Source organism: Mustela nigripes, chromosome 16 (assembly GCF_022355385.1).
Source record: "Mustela nigripes isolate SB6536 chromosome 16, MUSNIG.SB6536, whole genome shotgun sequence".
NCBI classification, from domain to species: domain Eukaryota; kingdom Metazoa; phylum Chordata; class Mammalia; order Carnivora; family Mustelidae; genus Mustela; species Mustela nigripes.
This window is the reverse complement of record NC_081572.1, coordinates 6029213-6054478: the sequence shown is the minus strand read 5'-3', so window position 1 is coordinate 6054478 and position 25266 is coordinate 6029213. Positions and strand designations below refer to the sequence as shown.

The 25266-nt window shown below is 59.9% G+C and overlaps 2 protein-coding genes across 5 annotated transcripts in view; one reads left to right on the top strand and one right to left on the bottom strand.

Moving 5' to 3' along the window:
• OTOP3 (otopetrin 3) overlaps positions 1–5434 on the top strand; it is a 10539-nt gene extending 5105 nt beyond the window's left edge. For 2 of the 3 annotated variants that reach the window (XM_059379514.1, XM_059379513.1), the window contains 6 exons: positions 976–1392; positions 1482–1618; positions 2257–2315; positions 2589–2707; positions 2869–3683; positions 4767–5434. In XM_059379514.1, coding sequence (XP_059235497.1) covers positions 996–1392; positions 1482–1618; positions 2257–2315; positions 2589–2707; positions 2869–3683; positions 4767–4937 — 1698 coding nt within the window. In that variant the 5' untranslated portion in view covers positions 976–995 and the 3' untranslated portion in view covers positions 4938–5434. Of the gene's footprint in view, positions 1–908; positions 1393–1481; positions 1619–2256; positions 2316–2588; positions 2708–2868; positions 3684–4766 lie in introns of all 3 variants that reach the window. The other variant, XM_059379515.1, reaches the window with a different exon arrangement.
• A 786-nt stretch (positions 5435–6220) lies between these two features.
• Positions 6221–24609, bottom strand: HID1 (HID1 domain containing). Of its 2 annotated transcripts, none has more exons than XM_059379512.1 (19): positions 24402–24609; positions 18589–18738; positions 17937–18107; positions 17297–17410; positions 16605–16711; positions 16206–16322; positions 14337–14441; positions 14080–14152; positions 13139–13279; positions 12882–12972; positions 12531–12682; positions 12346–12424; positions 10761–10925; positions 9395–9622; positions 8971–9077; positions 8381–8461; positions 7701–7792; positions 7366–7524; positions 6221–7117 (listed from the first exon to the last, which is right to left on the bottom strand). In XM_059379512.1, exons 1-19 carry the CDS (start codon positions 24465–24467, stop codon positions 7054–7056), a joined length of 2262 nt encoding a protein of 753 aa, XP_059235495.1. In that variant the 5' UTR covers positions 24468–24609; the 3' UTR covers positions 6221–7053. The 2 variants fall into 2 exon arrangements, with proteins under 2 accessions (XP_059235495.1, XP_059235493.1); XM_059379510.1 differs by having other exon boundaries at positions 14080–14136; positions 14337–14559; positions 24402–24608.
• Positions 24610–25266: the final 657 nt, after the last annotated feature.

Below are 25266 nucleotides of genomic sequence, written 5' to 3'. Positions count from 1 at the left end.
GGGTGGCTCAGTGGGTTTAAGCCTCTGCCTTCGGCTCAGGTCATGATCTCCGGGTCCTGGGATCAAGTTCCGCGTCTGACTCTCTGCTCCGTGGGCAGCCTGTTCCTCCCCTCTCTCTCTCTGCCTGCCTCTCTGCCGACTTGTGATCTCTCTCTGTCAAATAAATAAAATCTTTAAAAAAAAAAAAAACTTAAAAAAATAAATAAAAGGAGTAATTTTATCTATACCCATATGTAACCATAATAGGGTATCAAATGACAGCCACACTCAGCCTCAGGATCCTTCTCAACACAGCATGCTAGGCAACCACTACCCAACTAACCAGAGTCAGAACAAGAGAGGACACCTACTTGCGCTCCCTGCCTTCAGAAGGATTGGGGCGCCTGGGTGGCTCAGAGCCTTCAGCTCAGGTCATGATCCTGGAGTCTCAGGATGGAGTCCCGCATCCGGCTCCCTGCTCAGCGGGGAGTCTGCTTCTCCTTCAGACACTCCCCGCCCTCATGCTCTCTCTTTCAAATAAATAAATAAAATCTCCCAAATATTTTAAAAAAAGAAGGGAGATTCCTCCCAGACGTCAGCGGAACACAAGCTGCCTTCTCGTGACGCAAAGTCACAACCCTGGAAAATGGCCAGTTTCCAGACATGATGCCGACGTCCCCGTGGCTCCCATAACAGACGTTATTTTCCATCTCAAGATCGGGCACTGAGGCAGAGAGTGGGACAGCCCTGCAGGGCGTTGGGAGAGAGGTGTTCCTCAAGCCAATCAAAATAACCCCCATGTTTCTTTAGAGCACAAAGAATTTCCAGATGCCCGGGTCTGTTTGAACCTCCTCGGGTCCTGTAAAGTAAACAGGGCAGCTGCTGTCCTTTTCCCTGTCCGACCAGGGAGGTTGCGTATCTTGCCCTAGGTCACACAGCAGTCCCCTCCATGAAGCCAGGACAGCCTGGCAGCCCACCAGGACCCTTTCTCCCCAGCCACTTCTCAGGCTCCATCCATGGCCTCCCCGGAAGCACAGGAGACCGGAGCAGCCCCGGCCGAGGGGAGCCAAGTGGACACGGGGGCTGAGAAAACCGGAGCTCCCGCCTCGCCCCACCAGCAGTCCTGGCTGGTGCGGCATTTCTCGCTGCTGCTGCGGAGGGACAGGCAGGCCCAGAAGGCGGGGCAGCTCTTCTCAGGGCTCCTGGCCCTCAATGTGGTGTTCCTGGGTGGAGCCTTCATTTGCAGTATGATCTTCAACAACGTGGCCATCACGCTGGGTGATGTGTGGATCCTGCTGGCCGCGCTGAAGGCCCTGTCCCTCCTCTGGCTCCTCTACTTTGCCGCCCGGACCACCCGCCACCCGTGCGCCGTGCTCTACCATGACCCTCACGCGGGACCCATCTGGGTGCGGGGTGAGTGTGGGGCCACTGGGTGGGTGGGGAGGGGTGGGGTGGGAGAGCCAGGTCTCGGGGAGATTTCAACAGCCCCCTGGCCCGGCCAGGCTCCCTGGTGCTCTTTGGCAGCTGTAGCATCTGCCTCAACATCTTCCGGGTGGGCTACGACGTGAGCCACATCCATTGCAAGTCGCAGCTGGAGCTCATCTTCCCTGTCATCGAGATGATCTTCATCGGCGTCCAGGTGACATTCCGCTCCCGTCCCCGCACCTCGTGCCCACAGGCCCCACCTGTACCTAGAAATCGCTACACAGGCAAATATATACATGGCCCGGGGGTTGGGGTACACACATACCACAGCCCCCCATGAATGTCTGCCTCCACGTACCCACAACCACGCACACCTACGTGTACCTGCACACCCAACGTGTCACTGAAATGCAGACCCCTACAAATACACCTGCCCGTGCATATTTGCATATAATGAAATCTACACCCCCCACACCCCCAACCAGGTACACAGAGCTACTCTTAGCGAGGGGTACTTACTAGTACTACTCGCGCTCCTGAGTCCCTGTCCCGGGCCGGCCATTGTGCTAGTCATTGCTTTGCATCATCCTTTCCATCTCCCCAGTGAGTAGGCATTCCCTGGAGAGGTAGGCATTTTATGTAGCCTCATTTTAGAGCTAAGGAGACTAAGGTTCTGAAATACTTTGCCGCTGGCCCAAGATGACACAGCAAGGAAATAGCAGAGCCAGGATTCCAATCCAGACTTCCTCACTGTCACTTCCATTGTAAATACACACAAGGAATTGGGACACGTGCCCCACAGTCCCACCACCACTACCACCAGCTCTGGGCTCAAGGCCCCATCTCTTTCAGACCTGGGTGCTTTGGAAACACTGTAAGGACTGTGTTCAGGTCCAGACCAATTTCACTAGGTAAGATGGGATCCTTTCTCTCCCTCCAATCCTGGGTTCCCCCAGCCCCCTGCTAGCACCTTCTCCTACAACGTCCTTGGACATGGTGTCCCTGGGGCCGTGGGTTAGTCGAAGGGGTCCCAAGCGACTCCTAGGGTTGCCTCCCCTGTAGTCCTTATGTCAAATGGGATCTGGCTTTGGGAAAGAGAGGTCACCCCAAAGGCAGTGGCGATGAGGGCGGGGCACCTGGGGAGCTGGCCAGGCTGTGTGGCCAGAGTGTGGCACCTCCTCCAGGTGTGGCCTAATGCTGACCCTGGCCACAGACCTGCTGCTGTGGGTTCTGGCTGTCACCAACGACTCTATGCACCGTGAGATCGAGGCTGAGCTCAACGCCCTCATGGAAAACTTCTTTGGTACGGAGGAGATGTGATTCCCAGCCTCAAACGCAAACACACACACACACACACACACACACACACACACACACGCTACACTCCCTCCCGGTGCAGCTGGTTTCCTTGGAGCAAGGCCCATCAGAGTAACTGTCATACCTTCGCACCCTGCCCCCTCCCAGGCAACGACACCAGCACCTGCCTCTGTCTCAATGCCACCGTGTGTGAGGTCTTCCAGAAGGGCTACCTGATGCTCTACCCCTTCAGCACCGAGTACTGCCTCATCTGCTGCGCTGTGCTCTTTGTCATGTGGAAGAACGTCGGCCGCCGCCTGGCGCCCCACACAGGCGCTCACCCCGGCACCCCTCCCTTCCGCCTGCGCGGGGCCATCTTTGGGCCGCTGCTGGGCCTGCTGGCCCTGGTGGCGGGCGTGTGCGTCTTCGTGCTCTTCCAGATCGAAGCCAGTGGCCCCGCCATTGCGCGCCAGTACTTCACCCTCTACTATGCCTTCTACATAGCCGTGCTGCCCGCCATGAGCCTGGCATGCCTGGCGGGCACGGCCATCCACGGGCTGGAGGAGCGCGAGCTGGACACGCTCAAGAACCCCACCCGCAGCCTGGACGTGGTGCTGCTCATGGGCGCGGCGCTGGGCCAGATGGGCATCGCCTACTTTTCCATCGTGGCCATCGTGGCCACTCGCCCCCATGAGCTGCTCAACCGCCTCATCCTGGCCTACTCGCTGCTGCTTATTCTGCAGCACATCGCGCAGAACCTCTTCATCATCGAGGGCCTGCACCGGCGCCCGCTCTGGGAGACGGCATCCGAGGACCCGGCAGGGAAGCGAGAGGCTGAGCCTCCCCGCCGGGGGTCCCTGCTAGAGCTGGGCCAGGACCTGCGGCGGGCCTCGCTGGCCTACATCCACTCCTACAGCCACCTCAACTGGAAGCGGCGGGCGCTCAAGGAGATCTCGCTCTTCCTCATCCTCTGCAACATCACAGTGAGTGGGAAGGGGCTGGGGGCGGGGCTGGGGGCGGGGCGTGCCGCGTGGGGACGAAGCTGGCCGGGGGCATTCCAGGGCTCGTTGACTATGGCAAGGGCGATTGGCCTGTCCCTTGTATTGTCGAGGACACCTGCCTCTTTCCACCTAGCCCCGTGCTGCTTGAGAGCAGGGTCCCCCCAGCGTCATGCAAGGTGCCTGGCATGAGTGAACGTGCGAGGCATGACGCTAAGTGCTCTTTACCAAGAAACGTAAGATTTCCATCCTCCGCAAGTTTACTCTCTAGTTGGAGAGACACCTGGGAACCCGCTGAATTTGGTCAGCGGAAGAGATCATCAAGTGCCTGGTTTTCTAAAAACTCTCCAGCGGAAGGAGTTAAGGATAAATGCTTGGATAACCGCTGAGGTCCCTTGTCCACCTCTCCATGCTGCGCTGGGCATCTCACTGATGCCACTCGCTAACCCCAAGCAGCAGGCCCCGTTAGGCACCATCCCGGCGCCTGTTTGGCAGATGGGGAAACTGAGGCTTAGGTGGTCCCGGCAATGCCGAGACAACCAGGGTGGTCTGAGGGCATGTCGAACATCACGTCCCAGGTGGGTCGTGCTGGAAACTCTTCAGGTGGTGAAGCCACCGCCACATGCCATAACCTGGCCCGAAAGTGCAGTAGGAGCTCAGAGCAGGAAGTGCAGGCCCGAGGGGCCAAGGAAGGCCTCATGAAGGTTGAGTCTGGGCCTTGAGAAAGGGGCAGAATTTGGACAGAAGCCAAGGTCGGGTGGAGGAAGCAGAGAAAGTTAACACTGGAAGAAGGGGGTTGAGGTCGGGGCACAGGGGAACCCAGCTTGGCTCAGAAGGTGGGGCCATGGCTGGTGGCAGTGTGTGGCCTCATGGGCCCCCTGGAGTTCAGACTGGCAAGTCAGGGAGGTGGCTGTGGTATGGGGTGGGGGGTAGTGTGGGGAAGGCTGGCTTTGAAAGCCCAGGGCTGAGGAGATGTTAGGGTGGGGGCCTGCTTCCCCCCGCCCCAAGTGGAATATCCTGGGGCACGGAGAGCCCACTCCCCATCTCACCCCCTCTTCTCCTCCCCAGCTGTGGATGATGCCCGCGTTTGGCATACACCCGGAGTTCGAGAACGGGCTCGAACAAGAATTCTATGGCTATCGGACCTGGTTCACCATCGTCAATTTTGGCCTGCCTCTGGGGGTCTTCTACCGAATGCACTCTGTCGGGGGGCTGGTGGAGGTCTACTTGGAGGCCTGAGGCTGCCCACCGACCAACCCCTGGCAGAACTCCAAAGTGCCAATGATGGAGAGAAGGTAGCCCAGAGCCTCTGAGAAGGGATACCCAGACCAGACTGGATTCCCCAAAGCCTCCCCCTCCCCAGATCCTCCCTGAGATGGAGGGCACTGTCTGCAGCCCGAGACCAAGGGCAGGACCTGGACCCTGAGCTTCTGATGTCCATGCCTGGGACATGCCTGCCCCTGCTCACTCCCACAGCCAGTACAGGCCAGGGTGCTCCGTGGGCAACCTGAGTCAAGGAGGGGTGTGGCCCCAGCCGGGCTCTGGGGTCGGCCTCCTTCTGTGGGACAGGCACTAGGTCCGAGCTGAGCCCAGGACATCCCAGAAGTTGGCAGCCCCGAAGGCGCCCCTGGCCCTCCTTCCCCATGTACTCTGTCTCCTAATGAGCTCATTAATTAGCTACCAGGCACGGTTCAACAGCTCTCTCCTGCTGCCATAAACCCTGTTTGTTTGATCGATTACATTCGGGCTTCGTGACATTTGTTCCCGGGGACAGAGCTGCCACTCCAAATATGGTGGAAAGGGACGGTCCTCCTGGTCAGGACTGGAACAGTCTGTTTCTGAGCCAGGAGGGGTTTAAACCAGTCCTTCCCTTGTCTGACTCATGGTAGGAGGTAAGGAGAGGGGCTGGGGCTCTCACACACCCCCACCTCTCGCTAGCAGGTTTCTCTCTGGCACAGAGCCCCAGGTGACTGCGACTGGCTTACCACAGGGACTGCAGCTTCTGGCTGTCTGGTCCCCGTGCCTGCTGTATCCTCTGGGCCATCGGGTAGAGAGGGCAGGGACTGACAGGCCATGCATCTCCCTGAGTCCAGGGCAAACAGTGGGCTGTGCCCCAGGTGGGGCCCAGGGCGAGGCTCAGGCAGGGCAGCCCAGGCTTTGCATGGGCCCCTCCCCATGAAGCTGAGCACTGGGAAGCACACGGCTGCAGCCCCAGGGACCCTGAGCACTGTTTCCGTGCCTTCCTGGGGCCAGCAGAGCCCCGTGGGGGCCTTCAGAAGGCTGAGAGGCCAGCCTCTCTCCTCTCCTCCATGGGCTCTTTCTCTGGGTGGCCATAGCCCCGGGGGCCACGTGCTGGGTAAGAGAGAACAATCCTCCATTTTTCCACCCAAGAAAATGACAAATGTTGGTTTCTGGGCTGATGTGGAGGGCCCTCTGGGGTCTGATTCTGGGAAGCAGAAGCCCCAGCTCGCCTGAAGATCAAAGCCAGGGCCAGCCCCTCCCCCACAAGCACAGAGAGCCAGGACGTGGAGGGGGTGGTTTATTGTGTGAAGAGGCCGATTGTACAGAGCAAAGATTGTACTGACACAGGTAGGGTGAGGGATCCCCAGAGGCCAGAGCTGGGGGATGGAGGGGTGGTACCCTGTTCCCTCTGGCCCCCAGTCACCCGGGCAGGGGCGGGGGCGGGGAGGATCGAACGGCTCCCTCCGCACCCTCTACCCCCTCACTGGGTAACAGGGAGTCGGGCTATATCCAATGACCAGGGAGAACACAGCAGGAGACCCTCAACACCCTGCTCCAAACCCCTAAAATGCATGAGGTCCCCTAGACTGGCTTCTGCAGTCTCTGAGCCCTCCGTTTCCTCAAGCAGCCTGGCCACCCTTCTTCCTCTCCTCCTCCAGGCCCCGGCAGCAAACTGGGCCTGGACGAGGTTGTTTCAGGGTAGGAGGCATGGGAGGGCGCCCCTGCCCGGGTGCCTCAAGGGACAGCCCACAGCTCCCTGCTGGGTGACCCATGAGGGCTCAGTGACCTGGTGGCCTCTGGGGATGATGGGCAGCACAGAGACGGGTCTTGAGCGGGGAGCCAGAGGGAGGTGGGGGCTCTGGCCAAGGCCTGCAGCCCTGGAGATGGGAGGCTCCTGGGAGTCCAGCCCTCGGGGGTAGGGGTGGGGTGATCAGAACCTGTCCCCACCAACCCAGCCACCAGGGGCCTTTAGGGCCTGCCACCCGGGACTCAGCCCGTCCGCCAGCCCCAGCTCCTACTGTGGCAACCTAAAGCCTAGAAGAGTGGGTCGGGGAGCATCAGGGGCCCGGGGCCCCCCACTCCTCTGGTCCCGGCCCCTGCTGGGCTTCCGTCCTCACACCCGCTGGATCTCAAACAGCTTCACATCCGTGTCGTACCAGACAGGCGGGTCCACATTCCTGCGGAGGGAGCGGGCTGTCACAGAGCTGCCGGGAGACCTTGCAGAAAAGACTGAGAAGGACGACGTAGGGGTTGTCCGGCCCAAACCCCTTCAATCCTGATGTCCCCCGCCCCCCGGCAGTGGGTGCCCACCCTCAACTAGACAAGACCACCCTGGCTGATCCTCTTGACACGAACCCCACTATCATGGAGGGACCCAGAGCTGAGGGCCCCCCCGAGCAGACCCTCGGGGGAACGCCGGACCCACCTCAGATAGATGACACCCCACATGTAGGTGCGGAACCACATGGCCGTGCCTGAGTTGGCCTGGTACTTGCGGATGAGGATGGGGTGCGGCACAGGGAGCAGCCCCACCAGGGTGCCGTGCTGCAGGAACCTCAGGATCTCTGACTCATCTGTCAGGCCCCTGCCGGCAAGAGGAGGCGGTTGCCCGTGATGTGGGAAAACCCACGCTGAAAGTCAAGGGGAAGCACGGGGGGCCCCATGCGCCCAGCCGCACCCTGCCCAAGCCGGGGCTTGCCCCGCCCGCAGAGCCCACCTGGGGCTCCTGTCTGCCACCCCCAGCCCCCGCCCTGGGCTCACTTGTCGATGCAGATCTTTTCCACCTGGGGAACCAGCACTTGGAGCAGCCTCATGATGGTCTGCAGCGGCAGCTTTGACTTCCAAGAGAGAACCTGAGGGAGCGAGTGGGCCTCCTGGGGCTGGGAAAGCAGCCCCCAGGGACAGCGGGAGAGGCCTGACCCCTGACCCAGAACCACAGTCTCCCCACGGCAGCAAGTGTCCCCGCAGCAAGGGCCTGGCACAGGGCAGTGCCCACGAACAGTGACTTAAGTTATTCACACTAAGAGCTGTGGCTTCTCACGAGGCATACACTCTGTGCCAAAAACTGTCCCCATGGAGCCTCACAATGGCGTGACCAAATAGGACCTCTGGCCCGTGGAAGGGCAATCAGTAGTGACCACGGACACACATGAGGAAGTGGACAAGTGTCTTGGGGAAAGAAGCTGGAAAGAAAAGTTGAGCACCGTGGGCCGCTGAAGCTCACCCCTGTAGCAGAAGTCTGGGACAGTGTAGACCGGGGGTGGGGGTGGGGAGCAACCAGGCCAGAGAGGCCAAGGTCACCCAGCTGGAGTAACCCAGAGCCTGGCTCCCAGGCCGGTGTTTTAATTTGCACACATTCCCATCTGAGCCTGGATGGAGCTGTTCCTGGCGCCAGAAGCCCCTGTCCACCCCATCTCAGAGCCATCCGCCCGAACCCTCACCCATTCCGATGTTGGGTTCCACTGCCCACTGGCTGAGGCGCTGGATAGCCGCCGCTGCTCCCGCCATGCCTGCTCGGGCTCCTGGTCCCAGGGAAGGGATGGGAGTGAGGGGTGGAAGGAACGGGTGCAGAGTGGGGACAGAGGCGGGAGGGGCAGCCCTGCTTCCCAGTCCCTCCCACAGCCTGGAATCCAGGAGGCAACGAAGCCTCCCTACTGGCTCCTGCCGGTGGGGGGCTCGCTCCCAGCAGAGGGGACAGCCCAGCCCAGCACCCTTTGCCCTGGGCCCCAAGCCCTGCCCGACCCAGCCCAGCCCTATGACAGGTTTAGGGCCAGGGGCTGACTGGGCTGGTCGGGTAAAGGCCAGCTCCGCGGAGATAAGGCTGATGGATGAGGAGTCTGAAGGCCAAGGAAGCCTGGGACCGGTAAACAAGGGAGAAGTCCGTGAAAGCAGCCCCACGCATGTCCTGGGCACAGGGTTCCTGCCCTCTGCTGCAGGGGACCCCGGAATGCCCTGGCCCAGCCCAATGGCAGAGGCCAGGGAAAAAGGGAAGTCCCAGTGTCACCCCACTGCAGGAGTCCCCGTCGCCCACCTCCGCGGCCGGGCTGCCCTCTGCCGAGCTCTGCTGGGACATGGGCTCCAGGGATCGCAAGGTGCCGTCCTCTGACACCTGGGACTTCTCCGTCAGCTTGTCAATGCCTGGGGGGGTGGGTGAAGACACCTGCCACAGGGCCCTTCTGAGAAAGCACCTGCATTGGGCCCCATGAGCGCCCCCTCTTTCCCCCACGCACTTTAGCCATGCCTGATCCCCCCCCCCTCCAGTCCTGGGGCCCCACCCCCCCCCCCCATACCCAGCACCAAACTAGCCTTCCTGGGCCTCCCAATATCCCCTCCCCATCCCCTTTGCCAGAGATGGGAGGGCATCCCAGAGACCCTGCCAGGATGCCAACCAGGCTGGCATCCACATACACACACACACACACACACACACACTCCTGCCACCTGCCAGGCCAGACCTGGGGTGGCCACCAGGCTCGTCTTGAGAGTGCCAGGCTCAGCGGGGGCCGCAGGGCGGGAGCCCTCCATGGAGGCGCCCTCCTGTGAGCCAGTTCGGGACAAGGACTCGGGTGGCCGTCGGCGCCGCTGCAAGGCCTTGTGGATGGCAGGGGGGTCGGCGGGCAGGTTGGCCAGCTGGTGGAAGACGCTGCGCTTTCGGATGATGGCGTAGACCAGGTTGGAGTTGCCTGTAAGGAGGGAGCACGCCGCATTCGGGGGGGCCCCTTGCCTCTCCCTCCGCCTGCCAGGTTTCTGGGAAGGGGGAGTGCGGAGGACAGGAGGGTGTCTAACTCCAGGCTGGAGGAGGGCTGGCACGTGGCGGTGTGTGCCGCTGTGGCTACACTGCACTACCTCGTTGGAGAAGAGCTTCTGGGCAGAGCTCCCCCCATGCCGCTCCCCAGTACCTTCCAGAACCCCTCGCAACCTGGCACTCTAAGGGGTAACCCCGGGAAAGTGGGGCAGGCCCAGCACATCAGAGTCCACCGGGCCAGCTGTCCTGTACTTTGTCTGTGTCCCTGAGCCAGGTCATCAGAGAGGAAGTACGACAGGGCCTGCGCTCCATGACCCACCCTGAATTCCCTCGACTCTGGGCCTCCAAGGCCCCACCCAGCAATCGGGTCCTGCCTCTCACCACACTGTCCTCTTCCAGTTCAATATCTCACCCCAGGGCCCTTGCATAGGTTGCCCCCAGCCGCACCCCACGGTGCTTTTTCTACCCCACCATACCTCCATTCAGCCCTCACAGATCAGTGGAAACATTATTTTGGAAATAATAGTAACTGCTAAGTCACCAGATAATGTGCTAAACGCTTCTTGTGGCTGATTCCTTACCCTCCCAACACCTCGGGCATAAGGACTCCAGGACGACTGTTAGAACTATCTTCCAGCCGAAGACATTAAAGCCTGGAAAGGCTATGTGCCCACAGTCGCAAAAGTGATGAGTGGCAAGGCCCTCGTGACACCAGGCTCTGTGACACGGACAACACCCAGCGGGGTCCCGCTGCCCCGAGCTTCCCTTTCATCTGATGTAAGGTGACCTCTCTGGGTGACCCTCTGTTTAAAGCCTCCCTCCGGGCCTCCATCCCCAGCCGTGAGCTGCACAGGGCAGGGAGCACTCCGTTTTGCTCTCCCCTGTAGCCCCTGCCCCCAGCACTGGCTTGGTATGCGGCTGGTGCTCAATAAACGCATGTTGAATGAATAGGGGCCGATAGGGGCAGGGGAAGGCAGAGGGTTCTCCCCTCAGATGGACCGGGAAGGTGTCCTCGCGCACGGCTCATCCCAAGTCCTGCCGCTGAGGCCCCGCTGGGGCCCGGGCTACCGCCTCACCGTCGAACTGGTACTGAATGATGTTGTTGAAGGCCTCCAGGAGGAAGAACACCAGGTGGTGGTTCTGGGCAGCGGAGAAGAGGAACCAGGTGGTGGAGAAGGCCTCCAGCAGGTGCAACAGCTTGTTGGCGGCCACCATGGACAGGCTCTTGAGGTAGGGGGACACTGCGGGGACGAGCCAGCTCACTCCTGGACCCAGCCATCCCCACATGCCCTTGGCCTGAGCACGACTCAGAGCTCCCGCTGCCAAGCCCTCCCTGTCCCTTGCCTAGAAAATCCCCCACAAAGCCCAGAAAACCCAGCCCTCGGAGGCTGAGGCCACACGGGCCACACTCTGCAGAGCTCCAGGAGGCTGTGTGGACCCCCCACCCCGCATCCCTGCACCATGTGGAGAGCCGCACTGTTCCCTGAGACACTCACACATGGCATCTCGCCCACTCCCCCCACCCCAAGCTTCTGAAAGGGGGGGCCGGAGCAGGGGGAACCAGCCCCATTTCATAGACGAGGAAACTGAGACTCGGGTTTGTAAACTCGCCCAGAGATCCCAGTTATAAAATGGACCAGGCAGGATGACAAACTCCAGATCTTTAAGTCTTTCTGGAATAACAAACTGGAATTGCAATGCTCCACGCATCATCAGAAATGTATTTTCTTGGCAGAGCCTGGGAGGGGGAATCCGAGAGATGAGACATGTGGGGACGACGGCCTGAAGTCACATCGGATCGGGGCGCTTCCTGTCTCACTCTCTCTCCCTCACCAGGCTGGGACAGGGAGAAAAAAGCATCTTCTCGGGTTTTCTGGTTCACAAATGCGTTCTCAGTGCCAGGTACACTCAACCAGTGCTCAGTTAGAATGCGTGAGACCGGCCTGGCGAGCGAAGCAGGAAGGGAAGGCAGGGCTCTGGCCCCGGAGCTCACAGCGCAGCTAGAGCTCTGTCCCACCAACTCGGGAGTCCAAAGCACTCCTATCCAGAACCATCCCCACCACAGACCGCCTTGGAAGCCATCCTGCCTCAGCTCACAGCCTCCCACCAGGCTGAGCCCAGCAGGTCAGCCAGCCTGAGCCCCTCCCCTCGGAGGCAGCTGTCCCCAGTCCTCGCTGGAGGGTAGGGTGCCCCCTGCTGCCCAGAGACCACGCTGTCCAAACCTGCGACGTCCAACACAGTAGCCACGAGCCATTGGAGGCCACTCAACGCTTGAAACATAGCTAGTGCTAACTGAGATGTGCCGCGCACGTGAGACACACAACATTTTGAAGACTGGGTGTCAAAAGAATATGAGATATCCCAGTAATTTTTACGGGGTTATAGGTTGATATGAAGGTATTTTGGATGGTGTGGAATACATAAAATAGATTATAAAATTATTGTCACTCCTTCCTTCCTCCTTCCCTCCCTTTCTTCCCTCCTCCCTCCCTTCCTTCCTTCCAATACGGCTACTAGAAAATTGACCAGTACAACGTGGCCGCCATCCCTCCGCTATGGGTCTGGCTACCGGACTGGGCTGTTGGCACCGCGGCAGGCAGGCCTGTGGCCTGGCGCCACCTGGTGGTGATCGCGGGGAAGGCGGGCTCCCAGCACCCCTACCGTTGACCACGATGGTGAGCAGGCAGTCGAACAGGGGCTGCAGCCGCTGGTGACCGCTGGTGATGATCTTGTGGAACACCTGCGCCAGGAGGCAGAAGGGTGGCCGTGGGGTCCCCTCTACCTCCAGACTCAGCCAAAAGGATGCCCCCCATGCCCCCAGGTCCTGGCGGAGGGAGCCCCCTCACCACAATGAGCAGGTCCGCATGGGTACCGGTGAAGACCGGGATGTCCATGGGCACGCGCACCGAGTAGGGCTTGTTCAGCCGCACCCCGAAGTTCCGCTCCCCGCTCAGAAGCAACAGGATGAAGACTCCGATGTGCATCAGGCCTACCCGGGCTGCAGCATGGGGTACAGAAGTCAACACACGGCGGGGGAGGGGGGGTGCTCCGTAGGAAGGACTTGGGGCAGGGACCCAACTCAGCAGCACCGGAAGAAGCCCCGCCCCGAGCCTCAGCTCCTGGGAGGCAGCGCAGACTGGCCAGACCCGCCCCTCTACAGGGAAGCCCCCTGGATCTTACGCCCACCCCAGCCTTACAATGATCCGCTCGGGCATCATTGAGGAAGTAGAGGATGGGGACCAGGATGTCCAGCACATCACTGCTCTTGAGCACAAAGAAGAGGAATTTCTGGAGGGAGGGAGTGAACGGGTGGGCAGAGTCAGAGGGGAGACCCCTCTGCTCCACCCTCTCCCCATCCCGGGAGCCTTCCCAGAGGCTGTCCCCCTCCCGGGCTAGCCAGAGTAGCCGCTCCCCACCGCAGGGCACACCACAGCCCACCAGGCTGGCAGCCCACCTTATTGAAGTCGCAGAGCTTCCAAAAGAGGACTAGCAGCTCCTGGTGGAACTGGATCTTCTTGGTGGAGTTGGGCAGGTAGGTCTGGAGCAGGGGGTTGGAGAGCAGCCGGGCTATGCCCTTGAGGATGAACTGGAAGTCCTGAGGGGGGTACAGCAGGGATCTGTCCGGTCTGGCTCCCTCACAAACGCCTCCTCACCCCGCCCCCCCAAGGCTGGTCCCACCTCTAGAGCCTGAAAGGCCCAGCTTCTGTCATCGGTAGCTGTCCTGAGAGGCCCCCTCAGGAAGCTGAGACCAGGGCAGGTCTGGAGGGAACCCCCGCCCCTTCCCCAGACCACAGGCCCCCCCATGCTTTAGCAAGGCTGCTCCTAGGGACGCCCCCACACCCACACCCTGAACCGGCCCCTGCCCACCCGGACTGTGTGTGGACAGATGCCATCCCCCACCCTCCCCATCCCCCTGTCACACCAGAGGCACACTCTATGACTCTCAAAGAGCTTTTCACTTACTAAGCACCTCCTACAACAAGACGAGGAAGCAGTTGTGTTCCCATGTTACAGCAGCAGAAGCCAGAGTTCGGGAGCCCAAGAACCTCCCCCAAGGTCACAAGACACAATCTCAGCTCTGCCTGGCCTATAAGTGCACTATCCTTCCCCCCACCAAAACCTGACATCAGCACCGCCTCCTTCTGGAAGCCTGCCCAGTTGTCCCCACCCAATTGAGACCATTAGCCCTCTTCTGCATCTCAAAACCTTCAAAATTCTGCCATCACTATTTCACTTGGGGTGGTCAAGTCCATGGGGACCATGGTTGCTTCCTATAGGGGCCAAGACTCCCCCAACCCCATCTCATCTCCACCCCCTCGCTCCCCTGCAAGGCCATACCCACTGTAGCAGGTGGGCACTGAGAACCCACTGGGGCAAAAGCGGGGTGCCACTCACCTCCTCCCGATGGATGCGGGACAGGTAGTTTACAAACAGGTTTTCGGGTCCTGGAGGCTGCCGAGGGTGGAGCCTGGGATAAGCAGGTGGCTTCACCCCTTGCCCCTACCTTGGGCCTAGGTGGTGGCAGCAGTGCCCCCTCGGACATCCCCAGGCTACCACGAGGTGCCCGCTGGGTAGCCCTTGCCCAGCTCTGCTAAGGAGAGCGCCCAGAGCCCGGCGGGGCGAGCTGCCCTCCCCGCCGCTCCCATCCTTACATCCGCGTCATCCATGGCCGTGCCTGTCGTGGTGCCGTCCACGGTGGGGCTGGCGCTGGTGGCACTGTCGTGGTCCAAGGTGACGATGAGCACCTGGGCCGCCTCCTCCACCAGGGGTTCCCGGTAGTCGGAGAAGAGTAGGTGGTTGTAGGGGATCCCGTAGCCCACAGGGTCATAGGCACACACGGTGTTGAGGAGGGAGGTAAACAGGGGGAGGGCGTGTCTGCCGTGGAAGAGGAAGAGGCTCTGGAGGCCACCCCCCAGGGGGCCGCCCCTCCCTCGAAAAGGGTTCAGTGCTAGCCCCAGGCAGGGGGCCAGAGAGCAGAACCAGGCTCATCCCTCCCTGAGGAAAAGAGACCTCTCCTTATCCTGGCCTGCCTCCGGGTCCCAGGCCAGGCTAGGCCAGGGGCAGAGGAATTTATACCAAGAGCGGGGCAGCCAGTTATGGGGGAAAGCATGCGCACACCCCTTAGATTTTCCCCCAAGGGCTAAAGCCTCTTAAAAACAAATTATAAGACTATGTTTAGAGCAGTTTTAGGTTCACAGCAAATATCATGAGGAAGGAACAGAGACTGCCCTGTGCCCCCCACCCCCTCCCACGCACAGTCGCCCCCACTACTGACATCCCACAGTGGAGTGGCTCGTGTTATAATCAATGGACCTACTCGGACCCATAATTTACATTAGAGTCCACTGTGGTCTCTGAGGGGCAGGGGTACCCTCCCCCGGCGCTTCAAAGCAGGGGGCTGGAGTCCCCCAGGGAGGGGGGCTTCCCCTCGGGGAGCGGAGCATGTGCTGGATCTCCCAGTCCCCAGGCCAGAGACTGACATCATTCTGAGATCTGTAAGATGTCAGGGTTCAAGCTCCTTATCTTACAGGCAAGGAAACTGAGACCCGGAGAGGTTAAGTGAGTGGCAAAGCGTGGCTGTTTGCCTGATAACACTGGTAAGAGGAAAAAAAAAATACAAAAACCCAAAACCCTGGCCAGATTTGGATTGTGGCTGGAGGAGGGAGTCTCCGCGCTTCCCTTCTCTTCTTTGGCGTGGGGAGACGGGAGTTGGGCAGAGGGCCATGGAAACCTGAAGGGCATGGTATGCCATGCAGGAAGAAGCTGAGCCATGACTGTGGCAGGGCGGGGGTGGGGGGGTGCGCACTAATTCCCATGCCTGCCGCAGGACCTTGGGCACAGCTGCTGTTGTGGGGCTGGAGCACCCGTAGGTGCTTTACACACTCAGTCCCGCCCTGTGACATCCCCAGAGCCCAGGAGCGCCCCCGTGTGGCCCAGGCTTCCCCACCCTCCAGGGTGGTCCTTCCACCCTCTCCCCACCCACTCTCTACGCAGCCCTGCCCCAGACAAGCCTCAGGGAGCTCCTGAGAGCTCGCAAGGAGGCTGGTCTGAACCGAGATGGGTTGTGATTGTAAAACTACACAACGGATTCTGAAAACTTCGCATGAAAAGGGAATGTAAAACCTCCCTGTAATCTTGCATCTCGAGTATATGTTAAATACTAGTATTTGCTGTATATTGGGTTAAGTGAAATGTTAAAATGAATTTCACTCGTTTCTTTTTTACTTTTCTCATGTCACCGCTAGAAATGTTCAACTTCTGTTGACACCAGCATATGTGGTTTCCATTCTATTTCTGCTGGACAGCACAGCTCTGGATGGAGGACCCAGGTACTGGCGGGTCACCTAGGGCTTCCTCCTGGGGGACACTGGACCCGCTGGCATAAGGAGGGCTGTTAAGTTACAAGCCATCACCACCAGGGGGCACCACCTCCCCCTCCACTAAGACTCCAGGATGGTGAGCGACCTCTGGGGCTGCCTGGAGAAGGAGAAGAATAGAAAGAAAAGCCAGGGGCCCCTCACCTGTTCTCCGTGGAACAAAAGAACTGCACCCACGGGTTGGTGCTGCCACTGTCCGGAGCTGGGGGCAGGTACATGGCCTCAGAGAAGCATGTCAGCAGCAGTTTCAACAGCTCCATCCTTGGGGGGGAGGGTATGGCAGGGGGTTCAGTACCTGAAGATCTCCGTTCTTCTCTAGGAGGGCGTGCCCACCCTGCCTAGCTCCAGCACAAGTCCATGAAACAGAATGACCCCATTTTCTCCCTGTCAGGCTGCTGCGGGGTCACGAGTGGATTGGGTCTCCTCGAAAGACCCCACGCATGGTTCCCTCTCTGAGCCAGGGAGTTGCGGGGGCGGGGGGGGGGGGGCGGGCAGGCCTGGAGTCCAGCTACACTGTGGGCTCTGGATCCAAGCAAAACTCACCGGTTCAGGTCATGGATGTAGTTGGGCTGGGGTGAGTGAGCAAAGCCCACACCAGCCTCCCAGATGTATTCACAGCTGTCCAGGGAGTGGACGTCCTCCGCTGAGTCCTGGGGACACAGTTCGGGGGCGATCAGGCTGGGGGTGTCCCAGTCCCCCCACCATCATCCCTGGGGGCAGAGACCCTCATATTCCCCTACAGACAGCCCCTCAAAATGTCCCTGGTGATAATGCACGAGGGAAGAAATGAATGTTCTCAACCTCTTGAAAGCTAATTTTTCTTCTCTGGTTCTTTTATTTGCTCAGTCCAGCTTGGGCAGGGAGAGATAGAGAGGGAGAGGAATGGAATCGGGTGCACCTGGTGGTATGTGGGGGTGGGAGGGCAGAGAACACTGAAGGTCAAGTCTATGGGCCCATAGGAAGTGAGCAGGCCAGACCTGCTGGGTCCAAGCCCCACCCCCACCCCCCACTGCCCAGGCAAAGACAATGGGTGTTTGTGCTCAGACTCCCGGATAGAGGGGGCAGGGCCAGGCACCAGCTGGCTCCTCTCCAGCTGTGCCATTCACCCGCCCCTTCCCAGATCTGCTCTTAGGGGGCAGCCCCTGCCCCCATGGGGTCCTGCCTAATGGAACTTCAACCACTAACCCAGGACCAAAGCCCTCCCAGCCTAAAGGTGGGAGATCGGGGGCTCTCACCACAGTGCTCCTGCGGTGGCTCTGGACAGTGAAATCTGGACAGAAGAGGAGGTCGGCGATGGCCAGGAGCAGGGACTCAGCCAGGGGCCGGGCGTTCTCACCATCATCGTCTCCCTGCTCAGGATATAGCACAGGCCGCCTCAGTGGTCACAGGCCAAGGAGAAGTGGCCCCAGGACTTGGGAGTTGGAAGGGGGTTGGATCTGGGCCCAGGCAGGCAGTCATGGGCAGAGGGATGAAGGAAGACACAGAAGGAAAAGGAAGTAGATTCCCAATCACCCCAAACCTCCTAAAGCAGAAGAGGGCTGGGGCCCAGGAAGAAACCTCCCCACGGGCTGGAAGGAGCCAGGCCAGGTCCTGAAAACTCTAGAGCCTCGAGCCTGCTGGGAATCACTGGGGTCCTACCCTCACCCAGTTGCCTGGAGATAAACAGAGGGAGAGTGCCCAGCTGCCCTGCCCCCGTGTCTGCCCAGCTGAAGGGGTAGACACCCATGTGGGAGACGCCTCGGCCACAACCTGCATTCCCCTTCCCCTGTACTTCCCAAACCCCACAAGAGATTTGGAGGAATGTGACGGGCCCTGAACGGGTTCCCTCCGTCTCGCCACATGCTTCCCATGAGCCCCACAGCCAGGCCCACAGACCCCTGCTCGTCCTGCCCCGGGCACTGTGGACCAGAAGAAGCCCCTCCAGTCAGGGTCCTCGAAGATGTAGGGCAGCACTCGGGTGAGAAGCCGGCTGCAGTTCAGGACAATCTGCTTCTCCTTCTCCGAATGGCAGCCGCTCTCGGCTCCCTGCACCAGCTTCTCCACGGCCTGTGGGGACAGGGTGGGGAGCGGGGACATTGCGCTTGTCAACCAGGATGGGCGCCCCAGGCTTCAGAGGGGGAGAGGCAGACAGGGTCAGCCAGCCCAGGGGGACGGGAAGTGGGTCAGAGAGCAGCCTAGCGCATCCCCCCGAGAGCCCAGCCCACCGCTCACTGGCTGCGACCTCTCTAAGTGGCCACCTGTCAGAGTCTGTTTCCTTGTCTCTGGCATGAACTCTGGCTCACTGCACAGGGTGAGCCGAAAGAGCTGATGTGCGGAAGCCCTCGCAGAGGGTGGCTGCCAGGATCTCCTCCCCCGCAGAGCCCAGCCAGTGGGGACAAGTGGGTACAGCCAGGGCACTGCCCAGACCTGGACAGGTGGGTTGTCATGGGAGCCTGCTCTCTGGGTCCGCAGGGCTGAGCCAGCGTCATGGGGAGGGTGGAAAATGGCTCCGCAGGGAGCAGCCCCCGGCCAAGTGCCTTGCGCTCACCTTGTAGCACAGAGTGGCCAGATTGGAGGGTGACTCCTCCCGCACGGCCCGGATCTCTGCCGCCGGCACCAGCGCGAAGACGTCCTGCACTGAGGTGGCCGTGTCTGCCCAGAACTGGTCCCAAAAGGCATCATCGGTGGCTTCCACAGGCTGGGGGAGGGGAGCCGTGTGTCCAGAGTTGTTATATAATCCCTCTCCGACAGGCCCACAGTTTGCCCAGTTTGTAGAGGAAGGAGCCCCCCTATTCCATCCCTGCTGGCGCACAGGGGCCCTCCTATGGCGGGGAGAGAGGGGACAGTCTTCAACAGTCTTCAACCTTTGTGAGCCTCTGCTGGTAGAGGCAGGCAGGAGACACTTGGCACAGATGTCAGAGGTCGGCCAACCACTGAGTTTGGCAGCCAAAGCCTAACTCAGTCCCCAAGGGATGGGGTAAGTCAGCATCCTCCTCTGGCCGCGCCTCCCCCCCCGGGGGCCCCCCCCCCCCCCGGGCCCCCCCCCCCCCCCCGCACAGGCCATGCCGCTAGGTCAAGTGCCTGGGGGCCAGACCCAGGTTTTGCCCCTCCCCAAAGGAAGAAGACGAGGAGATATGTGCTCATTTCACCTAAGACCACCCTCACCATCCCCCCACGCCCCAGCTTCCACCCTCTCCTTGCACACCCAACAGATGCCCGAGCTAAAGGAGCCAACCCCTGTGGCTCTCTGACTGCACCTGCTCCCCCCGGAGCCCACTGCCAGTGCTGCTGTTCAGGCCACTCTTGCCAAGGCCCCACCTCCAAATTTACCTCAAACCTGCGTCCACACCACACCAAAGGCACCGTTCCCTTTACAAAGACCTTCGGGACTCCCTGCTGCCTGCAGGATTGGGCCCGACTGGCAGCCAAGATCTTATCTAACATGCTTACACGCACGCACACATGCACACACATATGCACACATACACCCTGCACGTGCGAACACGCACAGCTATATTTGCTATCCCCGCAACACAACGCTGTCGCCACTTCTCTTTGCCTTTGCTTGGACTGTCCCCTCTTCCCCGCAGGCTCATCCTTCTAATGCATCCCCAAGTCCCACCGGTTTATGGAGACCATACGCCGTATGCACACTTGTGCCTTTTGAATCATACGGACAGTCGCATAGGGAGCCAGTTTGAATCATAAGCCCCACTTGAAGACATCCTTCCTAAGGAAATGACCAGAGAGGTGCACATAGAAGGAGGCTCGCTGATGTGTTGTTGTCGATAAGAGCAAGAAGCTGGAAGGAACCCAAATAACCAGAAAGCAGGGAACACTCAAAAAGTTAGGGCCCGGGGCGCCTGAGTGGCTCAGTTGGTAAAAGCCTCTGCCTTCGGCTCAGGTCACGATCCCAGGGTCCTGGGATGGAGCCCCGCATCGGGCTCTCTGCTCGGCAGGGAGCCTGCTTCCTCCTCTCTCTCTCTCTGCCTGCCTCTCTGCCTACTTGTGATCTCTGTCTGTCAAATAAATAAATAAAATCTTTGGAAAAAAAAAAGTTAGGGCCCTTTCATAGACTGGAATATTATGCAAACACCAGCGCCATGTTGCCAAAGACTCCTGATGAATGAAGAACGATCACAGTACAACCCTGGGTGGAAAAGATGAGCTGTAACACGAACTACACGATGGTCACGATCTTTGCTAAATTATATAGTCATAAAAGTCTGAATGAAAACGACAGAATGCTCACAGCGATTATCTCTCTGGGTGGGTTTTATTTTTTTACTTGTATTTTTCTGCAAACACATATATTACTATTTTTTTAAGATTTTATTCATTTATTTGACAGAGATCACAAGTAGGCAGAGAAGCAGGCAGAGAGAGAGAGGAGGAAGCAGGCTCCCCGCTGAGTAGAGAGCCCGATTCGGGGCTCCATCCCAGGACCCTGGGATCACGACCTAAGCCACCCAGGTGCCCCTATTAACTATTTTTTCCTTTTGAATGTTCACCTGCTAAGAGGCCAGGGTGTCCAGGGCACTCTTCCAAACAGCAGTCCTGCAGAAGACCCCTGGTCTCCATCAACCTGGCCACCTCCCTTCTCTGGAAAGGTCATACAGGCACTGCTTCCCACAAATCCACACACAGGATACTCTATCATAAAAACATATACATATATATAGTGTTTAAGAAAAACTCTGTCCTGGGGCGCCTGGGTGGCTCTGTCAGCTAAGTGTCTGCCTTCGTCTCAGGTCATGATCCCAGAATCCTGGGCTCCTTGCTCAGTGGGGAGCCTGCTTCTCCCTCTCCCTCTGCCTTCTGCTCCCCCTGCTTGTGCTCTCTCTATCAAAGAAATAAATAAAATCCTTAAAAATAATAATAATAATAAATGTTCTCTGAAGCCCCTTCTTCCCAGAATTCTCCCCGATCTCTGGACTGACAGGCTTGTTCCCACCCTGGAACCCTGCTCCCCTCCCCAACCTCCATCACTCATTCAAGGCCCTGACTCCAGGGGTCTCGACGCACTTGCCTTGAGGCCCCAGTACCCCCACCGGCCCTTCTTCCCTGACCCTGCAGCTGGGGCCGATGGCAGATGCACAGCCAATATTTGTTCAGGGAAAGGCTGTCCTTAGTCCCAGAGATGCCTTCAACCCAGTCACTGGGCAGACCTGAGCACCAGTGGGGCTGTCCAAACTCAGGACTGGCTCTGAAAGCTTCACCAAGGTCCAGGTGTAACCTCGCCCACTCTCCAAGCAATGCCCCCACTTCAAGCTACAGGATAGCAAGTGGCCATGGCCCCGCAGGACAGACCTAGTACCATGGCCTGCTGGGTCCCAGAACTGGTAGAGCAAGTTAGCTGGGGAGAAGAACAAAGGCCAAAGGAGGGGCCTAGGGCTAGGGTTTGCTGGCCTCAGCCAAGGCAGCCCTCTAACAGTCCCTGGGGTCAAGGGGTACCATCCCCTAGTGTGGGGGGCCAGGGCTGGGGTGGAGAAGGACATCCTAGAAAACCTGGGGTCATCTCTGGGAAACTCCCCATCTCTGACAATCCCCCCCCCTTCCTGGTAGCCCCTACCCCTTAAATGGGCAGAAACTCATCTGAGCACCAGTGGACTTGACCTCTGGCCTAGTTCATTAGGCAAGTGTCACCTAGGGACCGAATTCCAAAGAGGAGAGAGACTTAAAAGGAGACTTAGGAGGCCCCAGGCTAGCCCAGCTGAGAAGCCAGAGGACAGTCTCAGCTCTCCAGCTCCCACTACGGCCCAGACGCTTCAGCCTGGTGCCCGTCACCTGGCTGTCCTAGGCTGGCCTGATGCTGCAGGTGTTGGCCAGGGTCACTAGAGCCCCTTGGGCTTCTGAGGGGAGAAACATGGCTCAGCTCCTGTCCCAGGTACCCGTGCTGGACCCCATACAACCCAAAGAAGCTTTTAAAATCCAAGCCAGTTTGTTTGAAAAGAGTATTTCTGCTGCAGATGCGACGGCCCAGGCAACCAGGGCACAGGGACTGAGCTACTCAGGTGGGAAAACAGATATTCTTACCCAAGCTTTGCCAGCACCTGCTCAAGCCACACCAGCTTGGGAGTGCAGCTGTATCTTTTGAACTTTCTGGGGGGTGAGGGGGAGCAAGGGACCATAGTGCTCTTGCCTGCTGAGGGTGAACCGTTCAGGAGGGCCGTGTCACCACAGCATTCCCCCCCCCCACACACACACACACGTGCACACATGTAACACAGACCCACCAGGTCTCACCCCGCCTACAGCAGAGAGTCTCCAGAAAAGGCAGGATCTAAGAGAGGGTCCCACCCACCCCAGGGAAGGTCCGGGAAACAGCCCAAACAGCTCAGCCTCAGGACCAGGATCACGTCTAGCCCAAGGCAGGAAGAAAACAGGATGCAGTGCAGGAAGGCAGGGCAGGCCCAGCAGCAGCAGCTCATGCCCAGGCCACAGGAAAAGGCTCTGGGTCTGCTTGTCTGCTGCCCAGAACATCTGTATTCATGGCAGAGCCCCTAAGGGTCTAAGACTGGAAGACACCCTGTGGACAGCTGGCCTGAATCCCCTTGGAGACACTGAGTGGCAAGATCTGGAAAGACCGTCTGGGATCTGTTCTTCCTCTGTGGTTCAAGCCAGGTCACTACACAGGACAGAGGCTCGAGGGTCTCTCCCTGCAGCCAGCCCGGTTCTCTTCCCACCTGCAGGGCTCCTGTGGTCTCTGGAGGGAGATCCAGCCTGGTATCTGGTTCCTGTCCTCAGCTGGGAAGCAGGACAGCACCAGCTCAGTCACCTCCATAACAGGCCTGCAGCCAGGGAAGCCGGAGGCACACTGCATTTTGGGGAGAAGGCCAGTGCAGGTAGGAATCTAGTCCACCCAGATCCTTTGGGACCCGGCTGAGCTAGTCCTGCTGGGCTGGCCAAAAGGACCCTGCCCGCTGAGCCAACAGCCCGTAGTTCATGCCTCCAACATGTTTCCTTCCCCAGGTAAGTAAACATGGGAGCCTCCCTCCTGCCTCTCCCTGTGGCCTCACATGGAGGGGCTGGCCCACCTGCCACCCACAGACCTAGAAGCCCCATCCCAAAAGAGCCAAGTGCTAGAACTAACCAGGAGCCATTAAGAAAGTGGCGAGAAGCAAAGTCTGGTTTCTGTCAAACACCTCTTACTGGGGAATGGACTTTCCAGAGGCCTGGGCAATGCCAGGCGCCTGACCTTTCTCTCGTGGGAACAAGAGAGAGGAGAACCAGAGATCTGGCCTCTGGAGCTGCGATCAGCCGGCTGTGAGAAGACGGACCCCTCCATCCCACTCTAACTGCCAAGAGCAAGAGAGAGCCCTGGGGGTAAGGGTAAGAGGAAAGTCCCAGAGGGCAGCAGGTCCTGACTCCCTTGAAAGTGGGGGACCTGGAGAGTCAGGGCTGGGCGAGTCTGAGGCCAGAGCAGTGTAGTTCAAGGGCTAAGGACAGAGGGGTAGGCAGGGAAGGAGATGGGCGCTGTGTGTTGGGGGCAAAGAGGTGGCCTCTGTGCCACTCCTGAACTCAGGGGAGCGTATGGGCTGAAAGACACCCCCAGACCCCACACCAGTCAGTCAAAGACAACCTGGAGGGTTCTCAGCCCTGACCCAGAGAACAGAGGGTACCAGAAAACACAGCCATCCCTACTGCTGGGCCTCAGAGGAGGAGCCCCCTGGAGGGTGGTCCCCGGCTGGGAAACTGGACTCCTCCGGCCAGCCGGGGGAACAGTTCCCTTTGCTAGGCTGCAGCGCCGCTTGCCACTCTTTGCATGTTCTCAGGAAGACCTCGGCCTTCCCTGGCTGTGGCCATCGACCTGGGCCCAGCGAGGCCGCTGCCTCCGCGCACCAGCTGTTTCCCCGACCCGGTAGGCGCCGGCCCGGCTTTGTTTGCATTGAATCAGCCGGGTCTGTGCGTCCAGGAATCGCGGGCACTGAGGGCCCGGGAGGGGAGCAGGGAGCGGGGTGGGTGGGTGGGTGGGGGCGGGAGGGGGGGGTGAGGCTGAAGATGCGGAGCTGGAGGGGAGAGAGCGGGGGAGAGGTGGGGGGAGGCGGCGGGACAGGTGACGGACAGCGGCGATGCAGGCTCAGGGAGTAGGCACACGTCAGCCTAAGGTGGCAGCAGCGGCTTCGGGCAGAGAGATATTCCCGGGAGAGGAGGCTGAGGGTGAGGAGCTAGGGTTAGGGGATGAAGCCCTAGGGTACAGGCCAACGGGTCCCGCTCCGGCCCTGGCTTCAGCGTCACCCTGCAGGCCAGTCGGTCCCCCATCTCCTCACCAGCCAAGTTCGCACAGCGCCCCCCCTACCCCGGCCCTGCCCAGCCCCCCAGCCCCGCAGGTGGATGGGGAGGCCAGGGCCCCGGTCGCACCTGCGTCTTGGTGGTGAGCTGGATCACCGCCTTTCGGAAATTCAGCTTAGAGTCGGCCGACCCCATAGCGCTGGAGCCCGCTCCGGCCCGGCCCCGGCCCCGACTCCCGCCCCGGCCCCGGCTCCGGCTCCGGTTCCAGCTCCACGGCCCCCGCTGCTCTCGCAGAAGAGGAGCGGCGCACCCCGCCTGCCGGCTCGGCGTCGGCCCCGCCCCCGCTGGGCTCCGCCCTCACGTGGCTCCGCCCCCGCACCTGCCGCGCCCCGCACCGCCCACTCCAGGCGCCGGGAGTCAGCTCCCGGGATCCACTAGGGCCGCCCACCGGGCGTCCTTCTCAGCTGCGCCGGGTGCCTCCGCGCCCTCCCCTCGGAGCGTCGTCCCGGTTACATCTCTCCCATTTCCACTCAGGGGCCCGCAACCCTCCCAACCTCGCGTTCCCCGCCCCTATCCCCACCACTGGTCCCCAGGCCACCCTGGGCCCATACTTTCTCAGCCAGCCCTCTCAGAGCTTCTTTCTTGTCAACCCCTGTCCTCCCCATCCCCCCACGCCCCCCCCACCTCCTTTTTTTTTTTTTTTTTTTCCCCCTGGAGCATCTGCTTTCTTGGTTCCCTTTTACTGACCTGTCAAACCCACATCACCAGACAACCTCGCTGTTTTTGTTTTTGTTTTTTCCCAGCCACAAGCCCCAGGCTCCAGGAGAGCAGCTCCCTGGTCGGATGAGAGTGGGAGGTCCCTCGGAGTCCCACAACTTCTTTCTGGCCAGCTGTATTCCCTGAGAGTCCTGTTAAGTCCATCTATTTCAACAAATGTGTTGAGGAACTGGTATTCACTAACACTGCGTCAAAGACGGGGACATAGGGGTCTTAA